At 59.7% G+C, this 26,281-nt stretch overlaps 2 protein-coding genes across 3 annotated transcripts; both read right to left on the reverse strand.

The window, feature by feature from the left end:
- Positions 1–887: 887 nt before the first annotated feature.
- FABP3 (fatty acid binding protein 3) lies at positions 888–5,298 on the reverse strand. The gene is made up of 4 exons (XM_049820218.1): positions 4,387–5,298; positions 3,481–3,653; positions 1,299–1,400; positions 888–1,186 (listed from the first exon to the last, which is right to left on the reverse strand). The coding sequence occupies exons 1-4, from the start codon at positions 4,604–4,606 to the stop codon at positions 1,133–1,135; spliced, it is 549 nt and encodes a 182-aa protein (XP_049676175.1). The 5' UTR covers positions 4,607–5,298; the 3' UTR covers positions 888–1,132.
- Positions 5,299–7,502: 2,204 nt separating this feature from the next.
- LOC126047053 (cAMP-dependent protein kinase inhibitor alpha-like) lies at positions 7,503–21,132 on the reverse strand. Of its 2 annotated transcripts, XM_049820220.1 has the most exons (5): positions 20,686–21,132; positions 9,565–9,657; positions 8,646–8,764; positions 8,112–8,263; positions 7,503–8,033 (listed from the first exon to the last, which is right to left on the reverse strand). In XM_049820220.1, exons 4-5 carry the CDS (start codon positions 8,254–8,256, stop codon positions 7,951–7,953), a joined length of 228 nt encoding a protein of 75 aa, XP_049676177.1. In that variant the 5' UTR covers positions 8,257–8,263; positions 8,646–8,764; positions 9,565–9,657; positions 20,686–21,132; the 3' UTR covers positions 7,503–7,950. The 2 variants fall into 2 exon arrangements, with proteins under 2 accessions (XP_049676177.1, XP_049676176.1); XM_049820219.1 differs by lacking the exons at positions 9,565–9,657; positions 20,686–21,132 and having other exon boundaries at positions 8,609–8,764.
- Positions 21,133–26,281: the final 5,149 nt, after the last annotated feature.

Here is a 26,281-nt window from a genome sequence, read left to right on the forward strand (position 1 = left end):
AAGGGTTTTTTTGAAAGTCTTGGCTGCTTTCAGAGCTTCCCCAGGGTGGGAAGGGGGTGTGTGATGACATGACCCCTACGAGAAGCCTGGTGCCTTCTTGTAAGGAGCAACTGGACCATAAATCTTGTAACTGGAGCTGAAGGTCAGGGGGGAAGGGATGACAGAGGGCTGAACTGTCCTGCACTGGGTCTGTGGTTGCTCCAGGCTGCGGTGACAGCAGAGGAAGTCTGCCAGGAGCAGCTTGTCCTTGCTGGGCAGATGTGTCAAAGGGGGAGCTGAGTCGCTCCTGGTGTCTACAGGGAAGTGAGAGTTGGGCTGGCGATTGCCCCTTGGCATAGCAGGAGGACTTGGGGTTGGTGGAGGCAGCCTGCCCCTTCTTCCTGTGCTTTGTCCTTTCAGCACTCCTCACCCCAGTTCCCCATGGCTGAGTCCCCCCTTTTGGACCAGTTTCTTTCCCAAACCCAGACACAAGTGCTCGTGACCTTGATTCCTGGCCTGGGCACTGCTGGGTGTGCACCATCAGCTGATGCTTTGGCAGAGAGTGAGTGAGTGCCTGCCTGCACTGGTGGTGGAAAGGTCGCTCCTGCTGGGATGGAGTGTGTCTGGATCCTGGACGATTGATGGCAGAGCTGCAGTGGGAGTAAACTAATATTCAGCCCTGAAAAGCACATTTCTAACTACAAGGACCTCTGATTTCCACAGCTCAAAGAACTGGCTAAGACTGGCTACTGGGATCACTGGTCATTTAACCCCATTGCTGCCAGGGTGTCTGGGCTGGATTTAACCCCCACGTTCCTCCCTGTAGCCTGGCTGAGACTGGTGTGGTTCAATGCTGTGGGTGAGCATGTGCTAGAAAAGCCTTTTTCCAAGTAAACTGATCACAGAGCTGTAACAAGATGGTCTTTATTATTTTTCCATGTGGATTTTCCCATTATTAAAAAAAAAACAAAAACCCAAACCATGAAACCACCACCCAAGCCCCAAGCAGCCCCACGAGGCAATGGGGACGGGGCAGCCGGCAACCCCAGCGGGTACAGTGGGCTCCAAGACCATGGCAAACCGTGCCTGGTGCAGGGCAAGGATGGGGGCGAATGCAGGACCGGGTGACGGGTGAGGGAGATGGGGACGGCGTCTATGTCGCTTTCTCGTAGGTGCGGGTGGAGACAACGTTGCCCATGGTGAGAGTCTGGTGGCAGAAATGGTATTGGGAAGGTTAGTTGTGCCAAGCCGGTGCAGCTCCTGGCTTGCCCTGTGCCAGGCTGAACCCCTCCGATTTAAAACCATCTCTCTTTCCTTACCAGAATTAATTTCCCATCCTTCAGCTCCCGGACCAGCGATGTCTCCTTCCCATCCCACTTCTGCACGTGGACAAGTTTGCCTCCATCCAGTGTGACCTTGGACTGCAGGGAGAGAGCAAGACCTGCTGTTACCCTCCTCCCTGGGGTTTCTTGGCTCCTGGGGGCTTTGTCCCTTGGAGGGGACGATGCTGGGTGTCCTTGTGCTCACCCAGGAGCCCCATGGGGCTCAGGGACAGGTTGCGGGTGCCACCATCGGGATGCCCATCTGGCAGCATCCTTCCTGACTTTGTCAGCTCAGTTCGGCACAGGCTGGATCCTGCTCTGTCTGCTGGCTGGGTCATGGCCTCGGCTGCCCCCCCGGTAACCCCGCTGTGGGCACCGTCACGGTGACCCTGCCCTCCCTGACCCAGGGCCAGCACAGGGAGCCCTGCCCAGGGCCATATCCTGCTCTGGGGCTGCCGGGACCTGATCCTGGCCGCTCCCAAGTGTGGCTCACTGCCTCCGATGCTGGAGGGATCAAAAAGGTGGGGCAGGTATCAGTGCTTTGAACCGGAGGGCCTGGCAAGGGTTTTTGGAGGGGCTGATCCAGCAGACACGCCTCTGCTTGCCGGGGCCGCTGTTTGCACAGCCGTTGCTGTTGACTCTGCCCCAGAAGCCTGGCCCTTGCCAAGGTTAGTGTGACAGCCGGCTGGGCGCAGCCGCGGGGCAGCACGGTGCGGGGTTGTGCTGGGACAGGCAGCGGCACCGGCTGCCCGACCCCATTTCTGCCCCGTGCCCCCCACCCAGCTCCTCCACAGCCGGGTGCTGCCTTTCAGGTGCCCCCCATGGCTCAGGTCTCCCCATAGCCCAGGTCCCCACAAGGTTTGGGTGCCCCCCATGGCTCGGGGTCCCCCCATCCCAGAGCTCAGGTCTCCCCATAGCTGGGTTGTCCCCACTGCTCAGGTGCCCCAATAGCTTGGGTCCCCCACAGCCAGGGTCTCTACACACCTTAGGTCTCCCCACAACTCAGCTCCCTGCACACAGCTCGGGTGCCCCCACAGCCCTGGACCCCCCCTCATCCTGGGTGCCCCATCACTCGGCGCACCCCACAGCGTGGCAGACCCCACCTGCCCCATCCCGTGCAGCCCCATGGCTCAGGCAGCCATCCTGGCCCCCGCTGCCCTGTCGTGTGCCCTCTGGCCACCGGCCGAGGGGCGTCTGAAGGGCACGTCCCTGGGCTGTGGGCAGGAGCTTGCAGCAGGTCATACGTCTCGAACATAGTTTCCACCAGCTCCGGCAGGTCAGAGCGGCGGCAGTGCTGCAGGCAGGGATGTGCTGCCCTGTATCTGCCCGGCACTACTGCCTTGCTCGCTCTTGTCCCCTTTCAGCCTGTCCTTGCTTTGTGCCCAGCCCTTGCGTTTGCTGCATCGGGGTCGAGAAGGGGTTTTGTGTCCGATGAGCCCCAAGGACTCCCCTGAAGTGCCCCTGGGGTTGGGTGGGGGGCACGGGGCTGCCAGCTGCTCCATCACAGCAGCTGGGAAACTAGGAAAAAGTAGGGGCTTGATCAGTCCTGCAAGGGAAAATGTCTGTGCAGGATGGGAGAGGCCATGAAAGAAGCTCTGACCTGTCTCGAGGTGTTTTTTCCTTGCTTTTACAGGGAGGAACAGCCTGACCCGGGAGGTGTTGGCCTCCTCAGAGACCCCCGGGGAGGTATCAGCCCCTAGGGAGGCATGGGCCAGGCAGGATTGCCCAGCTGCTCCATCCCTGCCTGCAGAGCTGCCTGCTTTGTAGGCCAAGCCAAGAGAGGGCTCAACAAAGAGGTCTTGTGCCCTTCTCCCCCCCCCGCCGGAGTGGGGACAACACTTGCTGCTACCCCACCACGTCGCCTTGCCTCCTCTTGAGCAAGCCCCTGGGCGGGCAGCTGGCATTTGCAAGCCTGGCTCTTGCACAACCTTCCTGGCAGCTCCAGGGCCCTGTGCTGCTGCCCGGGGGGAAAACCCCACTGCAAAATGGGGTGAGGTGGGGGGGTCTTAGCTGGGTGAGACTGGGCTTGAGCACCAGCTCCAGCAGGCAAAGTGGTTTTACCCTTCCAAAGGCAAAAAGGATGGAGCCCCAGAGCCAAGACCTGATGGCCAGATTCAGTAGAGCCCACAGACCCTTTTCTTGGGGTCTGACGCGATGGGGACGGGGGCCGGGGGCTCACCTTGACGTGCCTGTCGTCCGCCGTGGTCTCGTCAAACTCCTCACCCAGCTTGAAGCTGATCTCTGTGTTCTTGAAGGTGCTTTGGGTCTTCACTGTGATCTTGTCGCCCGCCATCTCGATGATGGTGGTGGGTTTGGTGAGGCTGGCCACCTGCCGGGTGGCGAAGCCCACCCCTGTGGGGTGCAAGGTGGGGGAGAGCTGAGGGTGCGTGGAGGGGCAGGATGCGGCTGTCAGCCTCTGGTCCCCACCGGCATCACCCCGGAGCTCTTCCTTCCTGTGACGGTGGGGGGTGAACCCCAAAACTGCTCACCACTTGTGGTCCTGGGGGGCTTTATGTGTGCCCACCGCGCCTGGGGGGGGCTCCAGGGCAGGACCGGGGAGGGGGGGCTGGGAACGCTTCCATTGCTCGGGGATGGATCCTGAACCAGCACCCACCAGCTCCAGGGGTGGGCAGGGTGGGGGGGCACTGGCATCACCCCCACTCTGCCCGGACCACTCTTGGGTGGGGACCAACCCTGCCTAGAAGCAGGGCAGGAGCTGGGGCTGGGTGATGGGGAGCTCCGGGGCTGGGGTGGGGGGGGAGGCTGAAAGGGTCCTGGGCGGCTCCCTGCACCCCGGTGGGGGCATCCACTCCCTCGCCGAGGGCTGCACCCGGGAAGGGGGCAGGGGAAGGACGAGAGCCCCCTTACCCCACCCAAGCCCCCAGGCATAAAGCCCCAGAGCCCCCCATAAACCACCCTGCCCAGGCAGCAGCGACCCCCCCACCGCCTGCAGCCGCCCCCAGCCAGACCCCCGTGTGCAGGGGGCTTGGCCAGGCAAATTGGGGGATGAGGGGGGTGGTAGAAAAAAAAGGGGATGATGTCGTGACTCCAGCCCCCCCCCCCCCCCTTACACCCCCCCACTCACCCAACGCCTTCATGTACTCATCGAAATTGGCCGTATCCACCAGCTTCCAGGTGCCCAGGAAGGCGTCAACCATGGCGAGGGGGTGCAGGGGGACACACACACACAGAGCCACACGCGTGTATGGGGGTCCCGGGGGTCTGGCTGGCTGTGAGCGTGGCACTGCACCGCCCAGCTCGCAGCTGCCTGCCGGCCTCGCAGCCGCCTTAAATAATGTCCTCATCACATGATTGGAAAGAGCACAACCGCACTCCAGAAATACTCCCCGGCAGCGCTGCCAGCGGCCACCTCAGCCCGTCATCTGTCACTGGCCACCAACCTCTGCTGAGATCCCCTGGTCGCGGAGGGTCAGGTTGGGTTGGGTCAAAGATGGGGAGACCAGAGTGGGTCAATTGTGTCATGAGTTGTGTACGGTCTCTGCACTGGTGGTGCAGGGTGGCCAAAGGGCACGGGATGTGGGGAAACTGAGGCAGGGCAGAGCTGGGCAAAGCAGGTGTGTGCCCACCCCATGGCTGCCCCAAGGTGGGGAGGGGTGTGGGGGTGGGTGCTGCCTGTCGTCTGTGGGTGGTGGGGCATAGTCAGGACGTGGGGACACCAGCAATGGCAGTGTCCTTCAGGATAATGTGTCCTGGGGACAGGGAAGCTGAGCTGGGGAAACTGAGGCACGAGAAACAGCAAGTACTGGGGAGGTGGGGGGTGGGGGGGTGGGGGGGTGAGGCATCCAGGGGAGTCTGGGGACATGTGTGACCCCCACCTCTGCTCCGTGTGTGTGGGGACAAGTGTGACCCTGTCCCTGCCCTGTGTGTGTGGAGACTCTGGGGACACACGTGTGCCCCCAGGGATGCTCTGTGTGGTGGGGCGATACTGGGGACAAGGCCAGTCATGGGGCTATGGGACCCACAGCATGTTGTGTCGTCCCCCCGTCGTCCGTGTCCCCCTCCCCCCCCCCGCCGTCTCCCCTTGCTTTGGGCTCCAGTGGCAGCAGAGTCAGTGCCAGTGCATCCCCCAGTTCCCTCCCAGCGTGCCGGGGGGTCACCTGTGGCCATGGGATTTGGTGTCCCCTGCTCCCCGGCTCCCCGAGGACGTGCCTCCTCCTGCCCCTGTCCCCAGGCAGTGGAGGGTCCCGGCTGGGGGAATTGGTATTCTCCAGCTCTGTGGCTGCAGTGCGTCCCCCCATCTTGGGGACATGGGTGTCAAAGTGACCAGGTCCGGGAGGGACCTGGGGACAATTTCTCCCTCTCCCTGGCCCCAAGGTGTCACCACAGATACCCAAAAATAGCCAGGAGCTCGTGTTCAGCCTCCTCCTGCCGGCACTGCCTCCGAGCAGGACCCCCTTGCCTCCTGTCCCGGGGGGGACAGGCACCAGACCCCGCAGGATGGGTGTCCCCCCGCCCCAGCTGGGACACCGCACAGGGCACAGCTCCCCAGGGCAAGACAGGCGATTTATTCCCTGGACAAGGTCCCGGGCAGTCAGAGCCCCAATTCACCCACCCACCCAACCCTGGAGGGGACGAAAAGGGCAGGGGCTGTCCCCTGTCCCCTCACCCTGGGTGTCGGTGTCCCAAATCTGCACAGTCCTGGTTCCCACATGTGCTCCCAGCCTCCCCCCAAGACAACAGGACCATAAGATGTGGATGTTCACACGTATGACTGCCCACACACGGACACCCACCCACAGGAGCACCAATACATGTGGACACCCATGCTGACAGACATGCACTCATGCACATGAACACGTATGCACACGGCTGCTCACGCACATGGACACCCACCTACAGAACACCCATGCACAGGAGCACCCACAGACACAGACACCCACCCACACCAGCACCCCACCCCCGCAGACATCCCTGCAGACAGACACACACCCACACGGACACCCACCCACAGGAGCACCCAAGCACATGGACATCCATGCACATGGACACCCACCCACCCACAGAAGTTCCCATGCGTGTGGACACCCATGCTTACAGAGACCCACCATGCACATGGGTGCCCATGCACATGGACACCCATGCTCACAGAGACTCACCCGCACAAATGGACACCCACCCACAGGAGCACCCATGCACATGGCCACCCACCCCCCCCCGCACACACATGCACGCTGAGACCCATGTGCACAACACCCACGCACATGAATGCACAAAGGTGCCCACACATGTGGGTGCTCCATGCACAGAGGCATGCACGCAGACACCCATGCACATGCGTGTGCATGCACACACACGGATGCCCACCCACATGGATGCCCACGCACACATGACACTACGTCCTGGCCAGGGCTGGCCTCCACACCAAGGGACGGGCAGCTGGTGTCCTTGCCAGGAGCCCAGTGAGGTGCTGGGGATGGGTGCTGCTGGACATGGTGGCTCCGTGTGTAGCCCCGCACAGCTCTCCCAGACCTGGTCACCACCCGGGTGGTGACCAGAGTGGACCTGGGCTTTGAGATTTATTTGCTGGTCCCACAGCGACAGCTATAGGTGACCATCCGTGATGGAGCTGGGTCCAGCACAACGTGCAACCGCTCTGCCCTTCTCCAGCCTCCAGCCAGCAAACCCCAGCCTGGGAAACCAGCCCTTGACCTGGGCAAGGATCCGGGCAGCTCAAGTCCTTCCTGGCCTCTCTCCTCCCCCGGCTTGGGCAGGAGGGTCTCTATCCCACCCACTAGCAGGAGCGGAGGTTTTGGGGAGCAAGTCCGGAGCCTGGGAAAGCCCGACTCCATCTTGTGCACATCCCCAAAGTCCCGCAGGACCTGGCTGGCCCCGTTTGCTGCTTCTTCTCCCTCTCTGGGTTATCCCCAGGGATAGGGCAGGGATCCCAAGGCTGCAGGAGGGGAGCAGGAATGGAGACCCATAGGTGGCCCTGGCATGGGAAGCTGGAGTGATGTGCAGGGCTGGGGATGCCCAAAACAGCATCACTCTGCTTATCCCCCTGGAAATCACCGGCATCCCCCTGTCCCCAGGAGCTGAGACCCCTGGGGCAGGGACCACCCTGGGGTTCTCCGCTCCTTGATGGGACTCCTCAGCAAGGTGCTGGCTGCCGGGGTTGGAGGGGGGGAGGGCTTTGCTTAAGGGCTGGGGGGGGGCTGTTGGGGTTGTGCAGTGCTTCCCCCCGCCTTCTTGAAAAAGGCTCCTGGATCACGCGGGAAGAAAGGCCAGGAGACGGAGGTGGTACCCAAAACATCACAGTGAACACCACACTCAGCTCGAAACACCCGCGGGCTGCTCCTGCGACGAGGAGAAAGGTCCCCCCGGCGAACCCCCTGTGCTCGGTTCTGCCAAATGCCCCAGAAGAAAAATATTCCTCCCCCCTGGGGAGGCAAAAAAATCCCCTCCCCGAGGTCCTCACCCAGGGCGTGGGTGGGAATCGCCCCTTCGTCACGGCAGGTCCCCGCCATGCGATGCTCCCCCCACGGCGGGGGGGAGATGACACCCGACGGTCTCGCCGCCGTAGCACCGAGGAAAACCCAGCGGACTCCGGCCGTGCCAGGAAAGCTGGGCTGATGCTCTGCAGCCTCCTCTTTCCTCCGCTGGTCAGCAATGTTTCCCCCCGGGAGCGGGGTTAGGACGTGTCCTTCAGCTCGGGGCTGGGGGGCTGCGGAGGGGGCACCTCCGCAGAGGGAGACTGCATCTCCTGGGCGCTGCCTGCGAGGAGAGACGAGGGCATGAGTGACTCCGGTTCCCGCCCGCCCTGTGTTGTCCTCCATCTTCCCCATCACCTACCTGCGTTCAGGGACATCTCGGCCAGCTTGAGGGGCAGGTCAGAGGGGCTGACGCCGGCCGGCGAGCCCAGGATGTCGGGCAGGGCATTGCGCCGGCCCGTTCTCCCGGAGGATGCGAAGTCCAGCACGGGTTCCACCTCGGTCATGCTAACCCTGGAGAGACACGGTCCCCTCTGCGTCAGCACCACTGGGCAAGGTGGCCCCCAGGCCCTGAGTGGGGAGGGTGGCTCTGGTCCAGGCAGGATGCTCTAGTTCAGGGCAGGCAGCATCCCCTGCCTGCAGCTGCCCAAGGAGCAAGGCTAAGCCCTCTACAATCCCCTCTGCCCACCCTGATGCAGGCTCTCCAGGAGCAAAGGCGGGCACCACCCTGCCCCCGGGACTCCCCCGTCCCCAGCGTTGGCACCTTTGGGTGCCGTGATCTCTGCTGGTCACCGCATCATGGAGGAAGGGGGGTCCTCAGGGGTCCCGCTAGCACCCCTCCACCCCCAGCAGCCTTACCGGGCACCCTCCAGCCTGGCTTGGTGCTGCGTCTCACCCGTGCCCAGGCTCCTGCTCTGCTCCCCGGCCTGGCGGTTCCCCCTCTCGACGTCTCCCAGCCAGTGAGGGACCCCACGGGAGACAGGGAATCCCGGCCGGGTCCCCTCCGGCTCCAACCTGGGGGAGGCAGAGCAAGGGGTCAGCGATGGGGCTGGTGCCAACAGGGTGTGAAGGAGGGAGCGAGGGCCAAGCCTGGGGGTGGGAGAGGCTGTGTCCCCATGCGGGGCACCCATAGCACCCAGCACCCTCCTCCCTGGGTGGCTCCACCAAGCTGGGCTGTGAAGGGCAGGGACCCCTTGTCCCTGGTGGGCAAGCAGGAGGAGGGGACGACAGCAGGGTATGGATGGAGAGCAGGGATGGGGACATGGAGGTGACACGCAGTGGGGAGGTGGGACAGCAAGGGAGGCTGAGAGGGCAGAGCGGGACCGGCTGCAGTGCCAGGGGACAAGGGCAAATCGTCCCCAACCTGGGGACCCCACTGTGTTCCTTGAGGAACAGGTCTTGCTGAGCCAGGGCAGGCACTGGTGATGCTGGAGTCTCCTCGAGCAGGAGGAGGGCTGTCCCAGGAAGCCTCCAGCACTGGGCACTGTGCAGATCCTACCGGCATGGATCTGCCCCTGGTGCATGCTGCTGCTGGGACCTTACTGGGTTGTTTGCTCAGTGCTGGTAACTATTTTGGGCTTTTGCAGAAGGGTTTTGCAGCTGCAGGCAGGAGGTAGCACAAGACCTTGCAGGGACAGGGGTGGCCTCTACCGTCCCAAAACCCCTCTGCCCATTCATGGGGCATAGGCACCCCCAAGCCATCACCCCAGCAGACCCAGTCCCTCCAGGTCAGACACTGGGGGCAATGCTGGGACTGGTGTCCCCAAGCTGGTGGCAGTGGGAGCTTGTCTTGTTGGGGGGGGTGATGAACTTACCGGTGTCCCCCTGGGAATTGCTCTCAGGTGGAGGACGAGCCAAGGTCTCCGAGTCCTTGGGAGCAGGCGCTGTGCCGAGCAGGACGAGTGACCCTGGTTGCGTGTGAGGAGGAGACATGAATGATTAACCCAAGAGGTAAGATTAGTCATGGGGTGGCCGCCCTACGTGGGGCAGGACCCATGCCCTTTTCAGGTGAGGAAACTGAGGCACAGAGTGAGCCTCAGGTGTGTGACAAGGGCAGGGTCTGTGACCCTGCAAGCGGTGGCTGTGCTGCTGCAGAGACTGGTGGAGGTGTGATGCTCCCTGTGCAGGTGTACACGCATGCACCATCTATGGCACTCTGGGGCTGTGTGCATTTGCCTGTGCATTGGAACATGTGTGTGCATTGGCACACGTATGTGCATGTTTGCATGCATGACCTCTGGCTGGGCTGTTGTGTGTGAGCATATGTGTACATGCAGCTGGAGCTGAGCCCCAGGGTGTGCACGTATGGTGCCCTCTGGTACACATGTGCATGCATGGTATCCCATGGTAAACATATGTGCATGCTTGGCATCCCTTGGCACATGTGTGTGCATGCATGCTGCATTGTAGCACGTGTGTGTGAATGCACGGAATCCCCTAGCACATGTGTGTGCATGCGTGGTGTCCCATGGTACATTTATGTGCATTCACGGCATCCCCTGGCACATGTGTGTGCATGCATGGTGCATTGTGGCACATGCGTGTGCAGGCATGGCACTCCCTGGCACACATGTGTGCATGCCATGTGCCCTGTAGGCACGCAAGCACACGTGTGCACCCCTATGTCAGTGCGAGGGCTGCTGCCAGCTCCTGTTAGTGCCGGAACCATGTCACCTCCTGGTCACAGAGTTTCTCATCACACACCACAGGTTCGAGCTCACGTCTTTCCTCTCGCAGCGAGTACCCTGCAGCAACGCCTGCTCACCCAGCGGGAGCCCTCGGCCCCGCAGCCCCTGCTCTGGGCACCGGGACACGGGCAGGCAGCGTGTAGCATCTGTGATGGCACCGGAGCACCCGCCGTGTCACCCTGGCAACCCTGTGGGAACAGAGGCTGGGGTGACCTGGGGGCTCACACGCCAGGCCTGCGTGATGGTGTGAGTGCATGAGCATACACATGCACACTCATGTTCACACACACACACACACACATGCATATACTCATGCATGCACACAAGCAGCCACGCATGCATGCAGATGCATGCATGCATAGAGGCATGCGTGTGCACGTGCAGGGGCGCATGCACATATGCACATACACATGAACGTACATGTGCGCACACACAGGCTTCCCACAGACCGACTCGTTGCATATCCCAGCAAGAAGGGACCCCTGCAGGGCTGGATCAAAACTGCCTTCCTGGCAGCCCCACCAGCTCCTGCTGGCTCAAGCGCTGGAGAACCAGGCAATAAACAAGCCTTCAAGACCAGGCTGGATCCTGCCTATCTCCTTCCTGTAGCTAAACATCTCCAGGGACGCTGGGGACTGGGTGCCTAGGATATAGGCAGGGGTTACACCCCATATGCTCACCCAGTGCACTGAAAAGCCATGCAGAGAGATCGGGACTTTCACACTGGCATGGACAGAAAAGCTACTGGGACCCTGGAGGGGACTGAAACCCCTGGGGGGTTGTCACGGACAGGGGAATGCTGACCACTCCTGGGATGCAGCATCAGTGTCATGGGGAGCCCACTGGGCTGTCCCCCATCCCCCTGCACCCCTGGGCTCCCTTGGGAGCAAGGTCCAAGGTACCCATGTCTGCCCTGTCCTCCCAGTCCTACAGGCAGCAAATCCAACCTGGTACTGGGCAAATAACATTGCATAAACCTGGGGCCTCTGCCCAGCGAGTGGGGATTTCTCCCTCTAAGCAGGGACTGTTTCTGGGAGGCTTAACATGGTCTCAATTTAAAAAAGCTCCTGGAGTCACATGGAAGGTCCTCAGGGCCGCTGGCTCCTGCTTTAATGCCCCTAATGGGATATAGGAGTGTAGGGCAGAAATAAACCTTAATCCCTTTTGGAGATGGGCTGCAGTGGAAGATACTGGGAAGAGGTGGAGGGAGGACATGGCGCTGGGATGTGTCGTGTCCCCTTAGTCAAGTTCCTTGGGAATCGAGCCAGCCCCACCATGGCAAAAACTGCCTCCTGTACAGAGGTCACCAGGAGACCAGAAAATGTCCTACAAGACCATATCCAGGCTGGGATGTTCCCAAACCTCAGGCATCTTCATGCAACACAACATCCCCCCAACAAAAGAGCTCCCCAGGTCTCCGTCCCCATGGTGCCGCTGACCCCTGATGCTCTCATGCCACGTGGGCAAGAACTGTGGGCACACGCTGAGCTGTGTATGGGCTGGGGATGCTCAGTAGCATAATTTGGCTGTGGTGACGACCATTTAAAGCACAAGAGAGGAAGGTGACGGTGTGGCTGAAGGCCAATGGGCCAGATGCAACGTGATCACGAGATGAAAGAGAAGCAAGATTTTTGCCATCCCACAGCGGCTGGGATGTGCTGCTCCCCATCCCATGCTACTGCAGAACCCCACCCCATGCCCAGTGCCCAGGCTGCCTGGGCAGCTTTTGCAAGATTAGACCTTGCCTTTGGCATCCAAGTTCCTTGCAGGATGATCTGCTGCAGGAAACATCTCCTAAGCCCTGTTTTGGGTGCTGCCCCACTGCTTGCCTTTGACATTTGGGAATGAATCCTAAGCCTGGAGCCACCTGGGGAGCTCCTGCACCTGCAGGCAAAGGGAGGAAGGGCTCCTGCCCCAGCCTCTGCTCCCTGCTCACCTGCTTTTTGCTCCAAACCTCCACATCCAAGCCCCAAAAAGCCAAAATCCATGGCTTGTGAAGGAGGTGCTACAGCTGGACCCCTCTGCTGAGATCCAGAGCATCAGACCTGGGAAGGAGAGTGGTTTGGGGTGAAGAGCACCCAACCTCCTCTTCCTCTTCCTTATTATCCTCCTCTCCCAGCCTTGGGCTGGGGAAGTTCCAGGATGGACCCAGCCAAGGGACTGACCTGGCTTGGAAACAGCCACCCCTTTCCCTACCACCTGCAGGCAGTGACGCCAGGCACAGGCAGTGATGGGCAGGGACACGCTACGGCCACCCCGTGCCAGACCTGGGCTTTGCCATCAGTGGGAGGAAACCAGCCAAGGGTGTCAGGAGGAGCTCAGTCCCATCCTGCGGGCTTTGGGTAGGATGGGCAGCAGGGTTTGGTGGTGGAGGTCTTCCCTCTGGCATGGCAACATTCCTGCTTGAAGGTTTGACTTAATCTCCCATTTCCCTGGATATAAAAGCCTTGGGGGAAGGAAGGAAGATGCTGAACAGGCAGAGAAAAGTGTGAACCACCCCAGGGATGGAGCAGCTGAAGAGACTGAGGGTTCAGTTTGGGGTCAGACACCTCCACAGGCAGCAGCACATCCATGCATCCTCCCCAGCGATGGAGGCAGGGATGTCCCCCTGACACAACAACTTGGGGTGCCGGAGGGCAGGACGGAGCAGACCACACTCAGGGGCTCACCCAAAATTGTACCTGTGGCTGCTGCTGGAGCCAGCACCTGGAGCATGGGGACCATGGGACATCTCGCAGTCCCCACTATGGTCACGTAACTCTGGCCAGCTTTGCCAAATGCATTTCCCCTCCCAGGGCACATGAACCAGAAATGCTCTGGGATGTTTAGGACCGGGGAGATGTTACAGCGATGGCTGTAAAGTTTTGTTATGGATTCATTTAACTTTAGGCATTACGATTTGCTTTTTCAGATTCAAAGTGGTTGATGGGTTGTTAGCTAACTTGGAAGTGTGGGTTTGGACCATTTAATGTTCTCAGCTTTCTTTATAAGAGAGGCTCTTCATGCTTGTTTAATTCAATGTGTTATGGGGTTGGTGCTATGCCCCGCTGATGACAGGCTGGGAAATGCTGCAGCCCAGCGTAAGCCCTCTGAAAATCCACCTGCAAGCCCATGACGCTGATGTTATTAAGCGATGATGAACACGATGAAAAATGGGAAGCGTAACCATAACATTGAATTAAATGAGCATTGCAAGCTGGGAAGAGCTGCCCTGGATCAAAAAGGGATGAGAGCATCATCCAGGAAAATCAACGATGAGTCCACAGGGAAGGAAAATCCAACGGGGCTGATTTAACCAGAGACCAACAACCACCAGACAGACTAAGCAGCCCCTGGAGCCTGGAATAGCAGATGGCAATAATTAAACACAGGATAAAATCTGGAGGGCTGAGAGATCTCCCATGGAGGCAGCAGGTTTGGTCCCAGTGGTTTTATCTCGAGGGATGCGGCTGCAGGCAGCAGCGTTCCTGCCTGACGTAGCAGCAGTGCTGACGGTGTCGGAGCCCTGGAGGTGCTGAGCAGGCACTCGCTGCCACATAGAAATGGGCTTCGTCAGCTGTCAGCAGCCCATAAACAGCTCCCAGGATCCAGGCGAGAGGGAAGGATGGGAATAAATACTGTCCCAAACTCATCATCTCCAGGGCACGGGGGAGAAAACAAGAAGGGAAAAGGCCCCAGGGATGGTAGCTGGTGCGGGAATATTTAACAAGAAGATGGAGAGTGACACAGAGAACAGGTTTTGCTTCGAGCTCAGAGCACAGGGAAGTCCCAACCCAAGTGCCTCGAGCTGGTGATCCCTCCTGGAAGCGGTGCTGGGAGGGAAGCAGCTGCCAGCACCTGTCCGCAGGGGGATGCTGGCACCTCGCTGCCTGCCCTTGGCAGCGGAACCTCTCCGACCATGGACTGACAATTTTGTCCCTAAATCACCAGGTTTCCAGGCAGCCTGGGAAGGTGCCTGGGCCAACTTGGATCCTGCCTGACATGTTTTGAGTGACGGTGACGCAGCACGGAGCGAAGCAGTGCAGGGACCCAAGCAAACCTGTGCCTGGATGCTCAGAGCATCATCGAGGTCTCACACTATTTTTTCTCCCATTTTTCCTTGGCTTCTCCTCACCCTGTGGCCTCAGATCCTTCCCAAAGCTTTGAGGACCCGTTCCAGCAGGTTTTCAGAGAGGAGGTTACACTGGCAGCTCCCCAAATCTCTGGCCCTACCTGAGATGGTCTAGCGCAGCCCCGTACCAGTGGGGTTGGCCCCTCCATGCGATGCACTTGCTAGCAAACACCATTGTCCAGAAGGCATCCAACACGTGGGCTCCCACCACCTCCCCTCGCCACTGAGCAGCGGATCTCCCTCGTTAGACTAATGTACTTAGAGCAGTAATTCTCGTTACCCTCTAAGCCCCTTCCCGTTGTGTCCTGCTTCGCACTTTGACCTTCCTCCCTGCTCTCGCTCTTGCATACCCATCCTCACAGCCTGACCTGCTTTCCCTCTTCTCCACGGTTCCTGCCTGTGCTTGGACTGCATCATCCCTTGGTCTGGGGCATGCTGAAGTGTCTCTTCCTCCCATCCATCATCCTGACATCCCTCTTCTCCCTTTCCCCTGCTCCCTCCCTGGTCCCCACCACTGCCCTGTGGGTGGGCAGGACCAGGTCTAAGCTCAGTCCCATCCCTGCTCATACCCCAATTCTGAATTATTCCACCCAAACCTCTCCCTGAGTTACAAGGATGATTTTAAAGATCGCCCTTCATTTGCCTTTATTAACCTTCTGTTTCCTTTTTGTGTGCTTTAGGGCTGACTTACTTTTTTAGGATTTTTTTCTTCAGCTGTAGGACTTAGAAATTTCTTTTTCATGCTAAAACCTGAGATGTGTCCTAGCTAACACCAGCCTGGACTGAACACAAACACTTCCCTTCACTGGCTCTGCAGTGAGGCTCGTCCAGGCTTGTTGGATATTGGTACCTAAATTCCCATTCAAGGCAAAGAGTGAGAATGAAGGACTCCAAAACTGATAATCTTAATTCCCTGTAGTTCCTGGATGCCAACAGGGAGATGAGCACAAGAGGTGGGTTTTGCTGCTGACATCCATAGGATGGAGTCACTGGGAGAAATGAAGGGTGCGTTATTGCTCCATCAATCCTGGTCTCATTGTGCTCGGGGATGACGGCAGAGTTCAGCTCTGTTTAATACCCTCACGAAAGCGAGGAAAAAAATAAAATCCAACCTGAGTCTCTCCAGACAGGATTTCAGGCTATTTGAATAAACTGTCACTTTGGTTTATAATGCTGCAAACACAAATCAGAGCAAGTCCTGCTCGAGGGTAAGAGTGAAACCAGCTCATGCGCTTGCTGACATCCCAACCCAAAGTTTCCCTGAGCAGCTGCAGGGCAAACCCAAAAGCTGCAAACTAGTATCTGGGTGCCTCCAGACCTTGAGGTGCTCACCACCATGCCACACATCATGCCTTGGCTTCCCCAAAGGATAGTGACTACAGAGAAAATTCCCTTTTGATCCTGCAGACCTGGATTGGGCCAGGAAAATTTGCTCTGGAGGATTTGGCAGTTTAATCCCAACACAGCTCTGCTGAGCTCAGCATCTCCTACAAGTCTATACATCGATAAAATTGAGGCATCTTTTCCCGTGGGAGCAGCTCATGGGGCATCCCAGGCAGATGCTGAAAGCACCGGGGAAACCTGAATGCGCGACGGCCTCTGGACCATCCTAATTTCATTCCTGGACATGCCTGAGTTGCTCTTATTAAAGAGCAAAACGCAAAAAGCTCAGTAGGCAGAGGCACGAGCACGTGGGCTGACAGCACAGCATTGCTGCTGGGCTTTGCCAGGGTCTTATCCTGCACCCAAAAGCTCCCCAAACCCGGGTGCAGGAGGGAGGGGGATGGATAACCTTAGCTGCATTGGCCTTGGGGTGTGCATTGAGCCCCACTCACCTGGAGAGGAAATAACCATATCCCAGGTCCTCTCCTCTATCCTACTGGAGCCTGGAGCTCCCAGCCCAGTGCACATCACTGCTTCCCATCCTGCCTGATCTCTCCTGGGTTCCCAATTCTCCCCTGGAAAATTCAGAGAGGACAATTTTTCCTTCGCTTTGTGCTAATACCAGCTTTTACCGTCATATAGAGCAGGGCTCCTGTTCCCTGGCAGCCGGGAGGTGCGAGGTCCCTGTGCAAAGATGCAGGCAGGACTCGGGGAAAGCTGCTGGCAGCAGGGATGGAGCTGTTTTGCAATATGGCATCCACGAGGAAGGACCCGGCAGCTCCCTCGCTGGGCTCTGACACATGGGCTGGGCAAAACACTGGAGTGGGAGCAGCTCTGGGAGAGCAAAATGATCCCACCCCTGCACCGTAGCCACCGCCGGCCCTGCCATCCTGCCTGCTCATTGGCATTAGGAAAATGAAAAGCACCCAGAAAATCACCAGCGATATTCCGGTTGTGGTTATTTACTGTCAGAACGTGGCAAATCCTTAGGGCCAGCAGCGCTGGCAGCTTCTGGCTTCCTGGTGGCAGGGGGGAGGTGACAGCTACGTGACCCAGCTTGACACTGCCACGCAGGAGGACGCAGCACGAGCACAGCAGCGGGCGAGACCCTCAACCCACACGCCAGTTTGGGTGCAGATTGGGATGACCCACCAAACAGCAGCTCCCCCGGCTCAGAGCCATCCCCCTGCCCACACGTGAGCAGCTGGGACCACGGGCTTGTGTTCCACTGCCCAAACCTCCCGGACAGGAGATGCTGTCCTGCATCCCAGGGAAGGGTGGAGGGAGGGTTGGAGGCATCCCAGGGAGAGATCCCACCACATCCCAGGGAGGGATAGAGGCTCCCAGGCCAGCTGGGTGTTTGCCAGCCTGTGGGCTGTGACCTCTTCAGGGCTTGTGAGCATCCCTGCCTACAGCCCCATCAATTAATTACCTTTAATTGCTGGTGTGGTGGGAGAACAGGAATTTCCCCTGGGGGATTCGGGTGCCTATCAGGGACCCCACAAGGGTGCTGGGTGCTGTGTGGGAGGGCTGAGCCTGTCTCCCCAGTGCTCCTCGCCCCGTGGGTCTGCTCTCAGTCCCACCGCCTGCATTCAGGTCCTTTTCAAGTCCAAGGGGTAAAATGCAATAGGGGTGATAGAAGCCCACCCGCAGCCCCCATGGAGAGGGACCTGGCACCACGGGTAAATCAGCACTTGCTCCTTTAGCCAAGGGAGGTAAACAGGAGCTTCTCCTACCACACGTCTCAGTTGCAAAGCAGGTGATCTAATGGGAGGTAATTATGGTGATTGAGCCCCGTGTAATACAGCTCCCACTGTAACCTTTAGTTAGCTGCTCCAACTACGGCACAAACTATAATTTTGCATAATAAACGTGTCACCCACATCTAAATTGGTTTCATTCTTCAGTAGTTTCAGGTTCCTTCCTCCCCAAATGGCTCTTCATCAGCTCCTCCAGCCTGAGCATCCTGGGTGGGAGCTGATGGACCCCATTTGAGACAACGGGGACAGGGACGTCCTTGATTCTCCTGGCTGTGGATCGCGTGGGTGAGTACCACAGTGCAGGGATTTGTGCCAGGGGAAACTCAAGGAGCCATGAGGATGCTGCGACGTGGGCTGTGGGCTGCTTGGGGCAGGGGCTGGGAGATCTGCTGGGGCACAGGGTGCCAGCTGGGTGTCACCAAGCATGTGCCTGACCATGCCGTGGGCTGGGTGACACGAGGCACGAGGCATTTCTGAAATGCAGCTGGATGGCCGTGGGCTGAGCCGTGCACTGTGGGAGCCTCTTCGCCAGCTTCTCCCAGCACAATGTCCCCTATCTCCATCTGCCACCAGTTGGCACCAGGAGAGGACAGTGGTCCAGCTCCTTGTGTTGGGGAGTGTTTGCTGGCTCCCTGAAGCCCTGTCCTGCTGCAGTCGGGTGGGGGGAGCGTTACTCCATGTCGCCCATCCCATGGCACCGCATTAGTGCTTGCACCACATCCAGGGCCCACACAGGGACCCCCCCTGCTCACCACCCCCAGGGTTCCTTTCCTCCAGTTCCCCTTCCTCCGGGTCCCCACCTGCCTGGTGAATCCACAGACCCGTGCTGGGGGATACTGGTCCCAACACAAAGGCTGGACCGGTCACACCAAGGAGAGCCCAGATCAACCCATGGGTGCTCCTGCATCCAGCTGGCTATGGCAGAGAGGGCAGTGGTGTGCCCTGGGGAAGCAGCACTGAATTTGGAGGAGTCTTCCTCGCTCTGCCAAAGCAGCAGGACATGTGCAGGCACCCGGATAATTAATATTGGGGAGCTGAGCCAGCTGACGGCTTTGCAGGCCATGTGCTGCAGCTAGTACCTCCAGCTCCCTGGGGAGCCCCTGGCATGTGCTTCCCCCCAGGTCCCTGGCAGCCAGCAGATTTTCTCCTTCCCACTGCAACTCATCCAAGAAGGGAGATGGCTATGTTCCAGGGTGTCCAGCTCCCCTGGCAGCATCCCCTTGGGAGGGACTGATGGGCCTCCCCCGTGGCGAGGCCTTGCATGAAGGTGATCCAGATGTTTTCCCCCGTACACATGCTGGGAGCATCATTGGGATTCCCCGATGTGGTGGCTGTCACAGCACCTTCCCTGCCACCCAGTGACACCTGCCCGGCCCCTGGGGAGCCGGCAGGGAAGGGACTGAATGCCAAGGAGTGAAGAAATCTGTGCAGGCACCCTAGGGTCAGAGGCACGGCTTGAAATCCCCAGTCCTGATGGAGCAGAGCCAGATTCATTGCCCCTTGGCTGAGCCAGGCGCTAGAACCGCCTGCCCCAGGAGCCAAGGTCAGAACCAGGCTGTAGCCCCCCATCCCCATCCTTTGTGGTGCCATGTCCCCACAGGGGACCAGAGCACCCTGTCCTGCAAGGGAGCATGGGGCCAGGTCAGGAATGGGTGCCAGAGCTTCAATGGCTGAACCAGGAGCTGAACCCCAAGGCTTCCCCCAAGGGTGGCTGCAACCACAGCCACTGACAGCCTCCCACCGAGCATCCCCAGCTCCCAGCCACCTTGTCCGCCTCCCCTCTGCCTCCCAGCATTCCAGTCTGGGAGGAAATGCTGTGGCTCCCCCAATTTAAAAAAGTGAGGAGAACCTGGCTCTGCCACCACCTTTCCCCCTCCCCTCCAAAACCTCCTGCTGAGCAGATGAAAGGTGGAGACAGTAGTAGGGCCATTCCGCCCCCCATTATATCTCCTGCCCAGCTGTGACAAGGGAGGGACATCCCGGGACGAGTCCGGGCAGCCCTCTGTGATGGCAGGGGCTGAGGTGACCCTTGGTGGACAGCCCCAAGGTCATAGGCTGTGAGTAGTCAGGGTGAGCAGAGGACATCCTGCCTCTGCCACCTCCTTGGTGGCACTGACACCCAGCCAGGGGACAGGAGCCAGCTCCTGGGACCAAAGGGACCCAATCCAAGCATCTGCAGGGGCATCCTGCCAAAATAATGCCCTGAAGGGAATGAGGAGGGGTTGTCCCTGGGGAAGCCCTTTCCTCCCGAGAGGATGCTGCCCCAGGAGGAGTCACGAGATGAGCATGTCCCCCTCAGAGAGCGGAGCTCAGCCCTGTGCCAGCTCTCCCTGGGATCTCACTGCCTGGGGCCCCTGCAGCTTCCAGGGCCCAAAATCATCTGGGAAGCTCTAATCCGAGAAGCTGAGGGCTGGAGCTGGGGAGGTTGGGGGGATCTGGGTAGCTGCAATGAGGATGGGGCAGGGTGGAAGGTGGAGGGGGCAGTGGTGACCCCAGGACCTGCGAGGAAGGAGGAGGCAGGTGGTTAAGGGGCCAGGGGTGGGTGCCAGGATGGAGAGAGGTGCCACCAACCATGGGGGTTGATCTGAAGTGCCCACCCTGAGATGGACGAGCTTTGCTTGGTGTCCGACTGCTGCTCACGCTGATCCTCCCTAGAGCCACCTGCCCCCAGTGGGATGGGCACAGACCCCCCCAAGCTCTCGAGAGACACCCCACTGCCCTGCTCAGCACCGCAGCCTGCCGCGAAGTTTTATCCCCCCAAAACCCATCTGTCCCCCGAGACCACCGCCATCTCCTGAGCCTTCTGCCTCTCCCTTTGCTCCGATGCGCTGTCATGGAGGTGCCCAGGGCGGGCACCCACTTCCCAGGGTGGGCACCCAGTCCCCACGGTCGGCACCTTGTCCCCAGCACCCGTGAGCATAGGGCATCCACCGCCGTGGCCCAGGGCCTCGGTGCGACCATGTCCCCTGCACCCACCACCCATCAGCTGCTCACCTGGGCTCTGCTGGAGCCTGTGCCAACGTCGATACCAATGCCGATACCGGTGCCGATGGTGGTGCCGGTGTCAATGCCGGTGTTGGTGCTGCTGCCGGTGTCGAAGCCTGCGCCGGTGTTGACGTTGATACCGATGCCGGTGTTGCTGTCGGTATCGGTGTCGATGCTGCTGCTGATGTTGCTACGGGTGCCGGTGCTGATGCCGGTGCCGGTGCCCGTGCTGATGGTGCCGGTGCCGATGTCGGTGTCGGTGCCGATGGTGCCGGTGCCGGTGTCGGTGCCGATGTCGGTGTCGGTGCCGCCGGTGCCGGTGCCCGTGCTGACGGTGCCGGTGCCGATGTCGGTGTCGGTGCCGATGGTGCCGGTGCCGGTGTCGGTGTCGGCGCCGATGCCGGTGCCGGTGCCGATGGTGCCGGTGCCCGCCGGGCGGGCGGGAGGAAGGATGCTCCGCAGGAGCCCCGGGGAAGCCTCCGGCTCTCAGGCAGCCCTTGGGGCACCCGGGGCCGAGCCGCCCTCAGCCGCCCGCCCGCCCGCCCCCAGCCGCCGCTCCCCGCCGCTCCCCCCGCCCGGCCCCCGCTCCGCGCGGGGGGACCCCCCCGCCGCCGCCGCCGCCGCCGCCGCCGCCGCCGCCCCGCCCGCCGCCTCCCCCCGCCGCCGGGCTCTGCCGGGGGCTGCCCCCCCCCTCTCCGCGGCCGGGACCGCCCCGCAACGCCCCCCCTCCCCGCCCCGGGCTGGCCCCGCACTTGGTGGCTGCTGCTCGCCGCGGGGCTGCCAGCCTGCCCGGGGGCTGTGTCTGCCCCCCGCGCTGAGACATTTGGCGGGGGGGGGGTCTGACATCCCCAACCGGGGACCCCTCTCCCCCCGCCCTGTAAGGCTCCATATGACATTGCCCTGCGATGCACTGGGACCACCCACCAGCTCGGACGGGGGGCTCGTAGCCCAGCGTGGCCAGCAGCTCTGCTCGGAAAAAAGTGCAACCCCACAAATTTCTTCTGAATTAGGGTTCCTGGCTGCAGCCCTGGGGAAGGAGCCCCATGGCCCCCGCGGGGGGGGGGGGGGAGGAGGGCTCTGCTCGCCCACTGGGACAGCTTGGCCCCAGCCCACACACCTCCTTGCGCATTTATTTCAGCCAAAAATAATTGCCAGGCTCAAAAATCTTTGGAAAAAATAATTTAGAAATCTGTGGCTGCACCCCTATGGGCGTGTACTGCCCGGGGTGGGGAGAGCAGGTGGGGAGGGGGACTCGGAGCCCCTGGATCCGGCTGGTAAATCCACCTGATCATGTCACAACCCCATGTTTTGCCCAGCACAAGGACTGTACTCGCAGGACAAGGACGCAGGGCAGAGCCTGGGCGCAGAGCAAGATGCTGCCGTCTTGGCAGCCCGGGCTGCTCCTGGCCTGACACCAGCATCACCTTGAGTGGGGGACGCAGCCAACACCGAGTGCATGTGATGGGGGTTCCCCACCCGCACCCCTGAGCTGGAGCAGAACAGGGAGGGAGGGCTGAGGCAGCGATGAACAGAGCCCCCCCAGCGTGAATTAAAAGCAACTCAAATTTGCACACAGGAATGGCAACCCACCCCCTTGGGCTGCCGCTCGTGCTCTCGCCTGTGTGTGCAACAGGGAACCAGCACAACTGCGGTGAGAGGCTCCGAAACGTCCCCTCCTGGCTCTCGAGGTGCACAGATGATGTCCCCAGGGCTGGGGAAGTGGGGTGCACCCGGGTGGTGGAGTCCCTGCTCCCCTGGCCCTGCACCAGGATGCTGTTCCCAGCAGGAGTGGGGCTGGGCCCACATTCCCAGATTCCTAGCTCTGGCCATCTCCTCTCACTGCTGATGGTGAGGGGTGATGCTCAGCACCCAGAGCAAAGTGCCCATCCTGTCCCTTCCCCGGGGGAGCTCAGCACCGCCCGGGGCTTGTGGACTGTCAGGAGAAGCCAGCAGCTGAGCCGGGCCCAGCAGCGGTTGCTGACCCGGGAAGAGCGATGCTTTCCTGACCTCTGCACCAGCCACCAAGGCCAATTCGGACGTGCCTCCCAATGCCAGGGTTGTAGAGGGACAAGAGTCACTGAAGCAGCCAGCACTTGGCCGGTCTCAGCCCGATGTTTGTCTCCAGTACCCCCCGTACCCCCAACAGCTCGGGGTGCGGGGTGCTGGAGCCACTTGGCCCCGCCAGCCAGCGGGAGCGACATCTATCCTGCCTGCTCGCTCACGCGTGGTGATGGGCGACTGGCAGCTCCCGCACGGCCGGCGGGGAGGAGAGCCTTCGCCAGCTGCTATTTTTAGCTCCTCACGCTCCGTTTTCTCCTTGACTGTCTCCCCTCTCCGGAGCAGTCTCGGGCAGAGCATCGGTGATGTTTATCTTGGCTGGCACCTGATCGGATGTGACACTGGCTGTCGCGGGTGGGGGGGATGGCTGCCATCCCTCTGCTCCGGGAAACGTGTGGGAGCAAGGGAGGAGATGTTGAGCGGACAGGGAGGGAGATGAGGGAAGCCCAGGGTGGTTGGGGAGGGTTCTGCTGGAGCACCCTGCGGAGGGTCTCCCTACCTCCAGCTCCTGGGTGCCCCCAAGGTATGCTCTGCCCGGGGAGAGCTGCGGCACGGTCCAAATTTCTACCTAGGCTGAATGCTTCCCTCTGCCAGTGTGATCCTTTGGGGATGGCTGGGCTAGGGGAGCTGGGTAAACTGAGGCATGCAAGAAGTGTGCGAGTCCCTCCATGTTCAGTCAGTGCACTGCTAGCACCGAATAACCTCTCCAAACCTGCCTGCATCCAGGACATGGTAAGCATCAGGAGCCCAAACTCCCAGCTGAAGCTCGCAAAACTCTTGGGTACAAGCCCCAGCAATGCAAAAGCACGTCGGCATGGCAGCTGGGAAGGGAAAAATTATTCCCTTATCAGGCAGCACCTGTTCAGTGTTGGTACGGGGCAGTGCCGCGGTGCTTGGTGCTGTACTGACACGGGAGCAAAGGTTGCTCTGCTCTTCCTCTGCTCTTTCAGTGCCTGCTCTCAGGCTTTGCAGATGTTGAGATCCTCTTCCCAGAGTGCTCCTGGCAGGGTGAGTATCCCTGCTGATGGAGGACCTAAAATATACTCTCGGTGCCCTCCCAAGCATTGGGACAGTCCCTGCTTTATCCATCAGGGAGGTGAAACCAGAGAGTTCGGTATCAGACCACTCCCTGCTCTGCCACTTGCTTTAAACCCTATTTTCTTCTAAAAAAAAGGGTCCACAATAGGGAGGAAAAGGGGTCAGGAGGGTATTTTCCTTCTGCTGCTGCTGCCAAGCTGCTTTATCCCACTTATGCAGGAATGTCATTAAAAGCCACCAACCCTCGAACTGCCGTAAGCCTGGGGCAGCCCCCCAGGGATGGAAGCAGCGTCCCCCTGCCCAGGGGTGCAGACAGGGGAGGAGCAGGGTTGTTTTCCACCTGCCTGCCCAGTGCTGCAGGCTCTGTTCTGGGCTAAAAGTCACCTCCGAGGGAAAGCAGAAATTTGCTGCTCCTCTTTTAGACGTATCTTCCTAATTTCCAGCCCAGTTAAGACCCTGATTTCTCGCTGGGTACGTAGGTGACGTGGAGGAAAGGTTATTCCTGAGCCGAGCTCGCCCCTGGGCTGCGTCAGTCCCTCCGTTAAGGTGCTATTTTGGGACACGGGTCACAGGGTTTGGGGACCTGCAGGTTGCTCCCTGGCTGGGGACAGGAACTTTCCATCAGCCTGAGCTGGACATGGCCTCAGGGCCATCCCTGCATGGGGGGTACCAGGCCCAGAGTGATGGAGGGGGCTTCTGCAGGATGGATCTGCAGAAAACATGTTCAACCTTTGGGAAAACCCATTCTGCCTATGAGATCTCAGAGGCCAAAGGCAGTGAGAGCATCTCATTGCCTGGAGGATTTAAAACAAGAGGGAAAATGCCAGCAAACACCTCCCAGGGAGGCAATTTGTCACCAGGCAGGGTGGAGCGTCACGCTGAGACGAAAGTCTGGACATCTCCATACCACCTTGATAGGAGACGTTAAGGTCACAGCAGATAGCAATGCCCTTCCTGGGCATCGTCTTGCTCTGAGTACTCAGCCATCTGGATCTGGGTTTGCTGCACCCTCCTTCGCAGGGCACATCGATTATGCAGCATCATCTCCCACCGGGCACAACGTGATGGAGGTGGTGGAGATCTTCCCCCACTGTGCCATGCAGTCGAGCAGCCCTCGGGTGCAGGCACAGCCCAGTGTATCCCTTCCACGATGGGGGATAGCACATGAGCTGGTTTTCATATTTCTGTAGGTCAAGGCAGCTTGAACACCTGCAATGAGTTCCACAGGTCTTTGCAACTCATCTGCAATTTAGCCTTTCCCAGCAGAATGGGAAAATTCAACCAAAATAATGATGTCTTTTTTTTTTTTTTTTTTTTTTTTCAGCAGAGGCTCTTTCCTGACCCAAAGGCGTGGTGGATCATGCAGCCAGATGTAGCCACAGCTTGGGGCTTATCCTGCTTCCAGTTCATCACAAGAGCTGCTGTCCCGCCAGGGAAATGAGGTCCCCATCGAATGTTTCTAAGTGCCTCTCTTGGGGCCCAGCCATCGAAATATTCATCACTTGCCCCAATGGACAAGCGGAACATGCAAATTATTTCTGGGACAAATTAGCTACAGTTCTGGAAATGACCTTTCCAATGTATCAACTCCTATATTGGTTTAAATCTGATGTTTCTGGGCAGCAGCCCCATCTGCACAGGCAGGTGGTGAGCCCAGGCAAGGTCGGGATAGTGCAGAAGAGCTCATAGAAACACAGGAGGGTTTGGGAAGAGCTGGGACATGGTGGGACTTGCCCAGTTTTTGCTTTAAGAGGCCAGATCGGGGCTGCGAGGTGAGCCTTTGGAAGAAAGGTGTGTTCAAGTTAACTGAGCATAAAGAAAGCGTCCCAATAAGGTGTCTTCATGGGCAAAAAAAAGCACTCAAATCTGTTGTTCATGCTCCAGTAACTTCCAGATGCCTGGATGGGGATGGAGGGAGCCTCACAGACACCTCCCGGCTTGGGGGAGCAGGCTGTCCCTCCTGCCTGCCACTGTCTCATGTCCATGGAGGGGGATGCCTGCCCCAAAAGCCCTGGGATTTAACCAAAACCACCAAATTTCAGGCCCCATTCTCCCCCAGCAGACCCTTGCCATCCGGCTGAATGCTGGGATGTTGCAAACCAGCCAAATCAGCCCAAAATCACAGCAGTCAAATTACCAACCAAGTGGACGGCGAGTAGCCATCACTCGCTGCTACCACCCTGGGAGGATGCAGTTGCGGCCTGCAGCCCTGCCTGCCTGCCTGCCTCCACCTCCAGCAGCGAGAGGGATTTGTGAAAAGCTCCCAGTGCCTGGGTTGGGCTTTTTTTATCCCTGGCTGCTCTTACGTTGACATTCTTAGCTGTGCCACTGGCTCCAGCGCTGCTTGCTAACCCCTTTTACAGGCAGCTAAATATAGCCTAGGCAGCTAAGCAAAATCTGCTCGGCAGGGCCACGTGGGGCTCGGCAGAGCTGCCGCAACCATGGACAGGGTGTGGGGTCTGCCAGCACTGGGGGGGGACAACAAGGTCCTTGCTGGTGGCATCTTTCA

This window comes from Accipiter gentilis, chromosome 17 (assembly GCF_929443795.1).
Source record: "Accipiter gentilis chromosome 17, bAccGen1.1, whole genome shotgun sequence".
Lineage (NCBI taxonomy): Eukaryota > Metazoa > Chordata > Aves > Accipitriformes > Accipitridae > Astur > Astur gentilis.

Excerpts from the sequence above, each read along its gene's own strand:
- FABP3 (XM_049820218.1), bottom strand. The coding sequence starts at position 4,606 with ATGAGGACATTATTTAAGGCGGCTGCGAGGCCGGCAGGCAGCTGCGAG. Across the intron at positions 3,654-4,386 it reads TGAGTACATGAAGGCGTTGG|GGGTGGGCTTCGCCACCCGG; the intron begins GTGAGTGGGGGG and ends TGCACCCCACAG. Across the intron at positions 1,187-1,298 it reads AGGATGGGAAATTAATTCTG|ACTCTCACCATGGGCAACGT; the intron begins GTAAGGAAAGAG and ends TTCTGCCACCAG.
- LOC126047053 (XM_049820220.1), bottom strand. The coding sequence starts at position 8,256 with ATGACCGAGGTGGAACCCGTGCTGGACTTCGCATCCTCCGGGAGAACG. Across the intron at positions 8,034-8,111 it reads CGAGATGTCCCTGAACGCAG|GCAGCGCCCAGGAGATGCAG; the intron begins GTAGGTGATGGG and ends CTCTCCTCGCAG.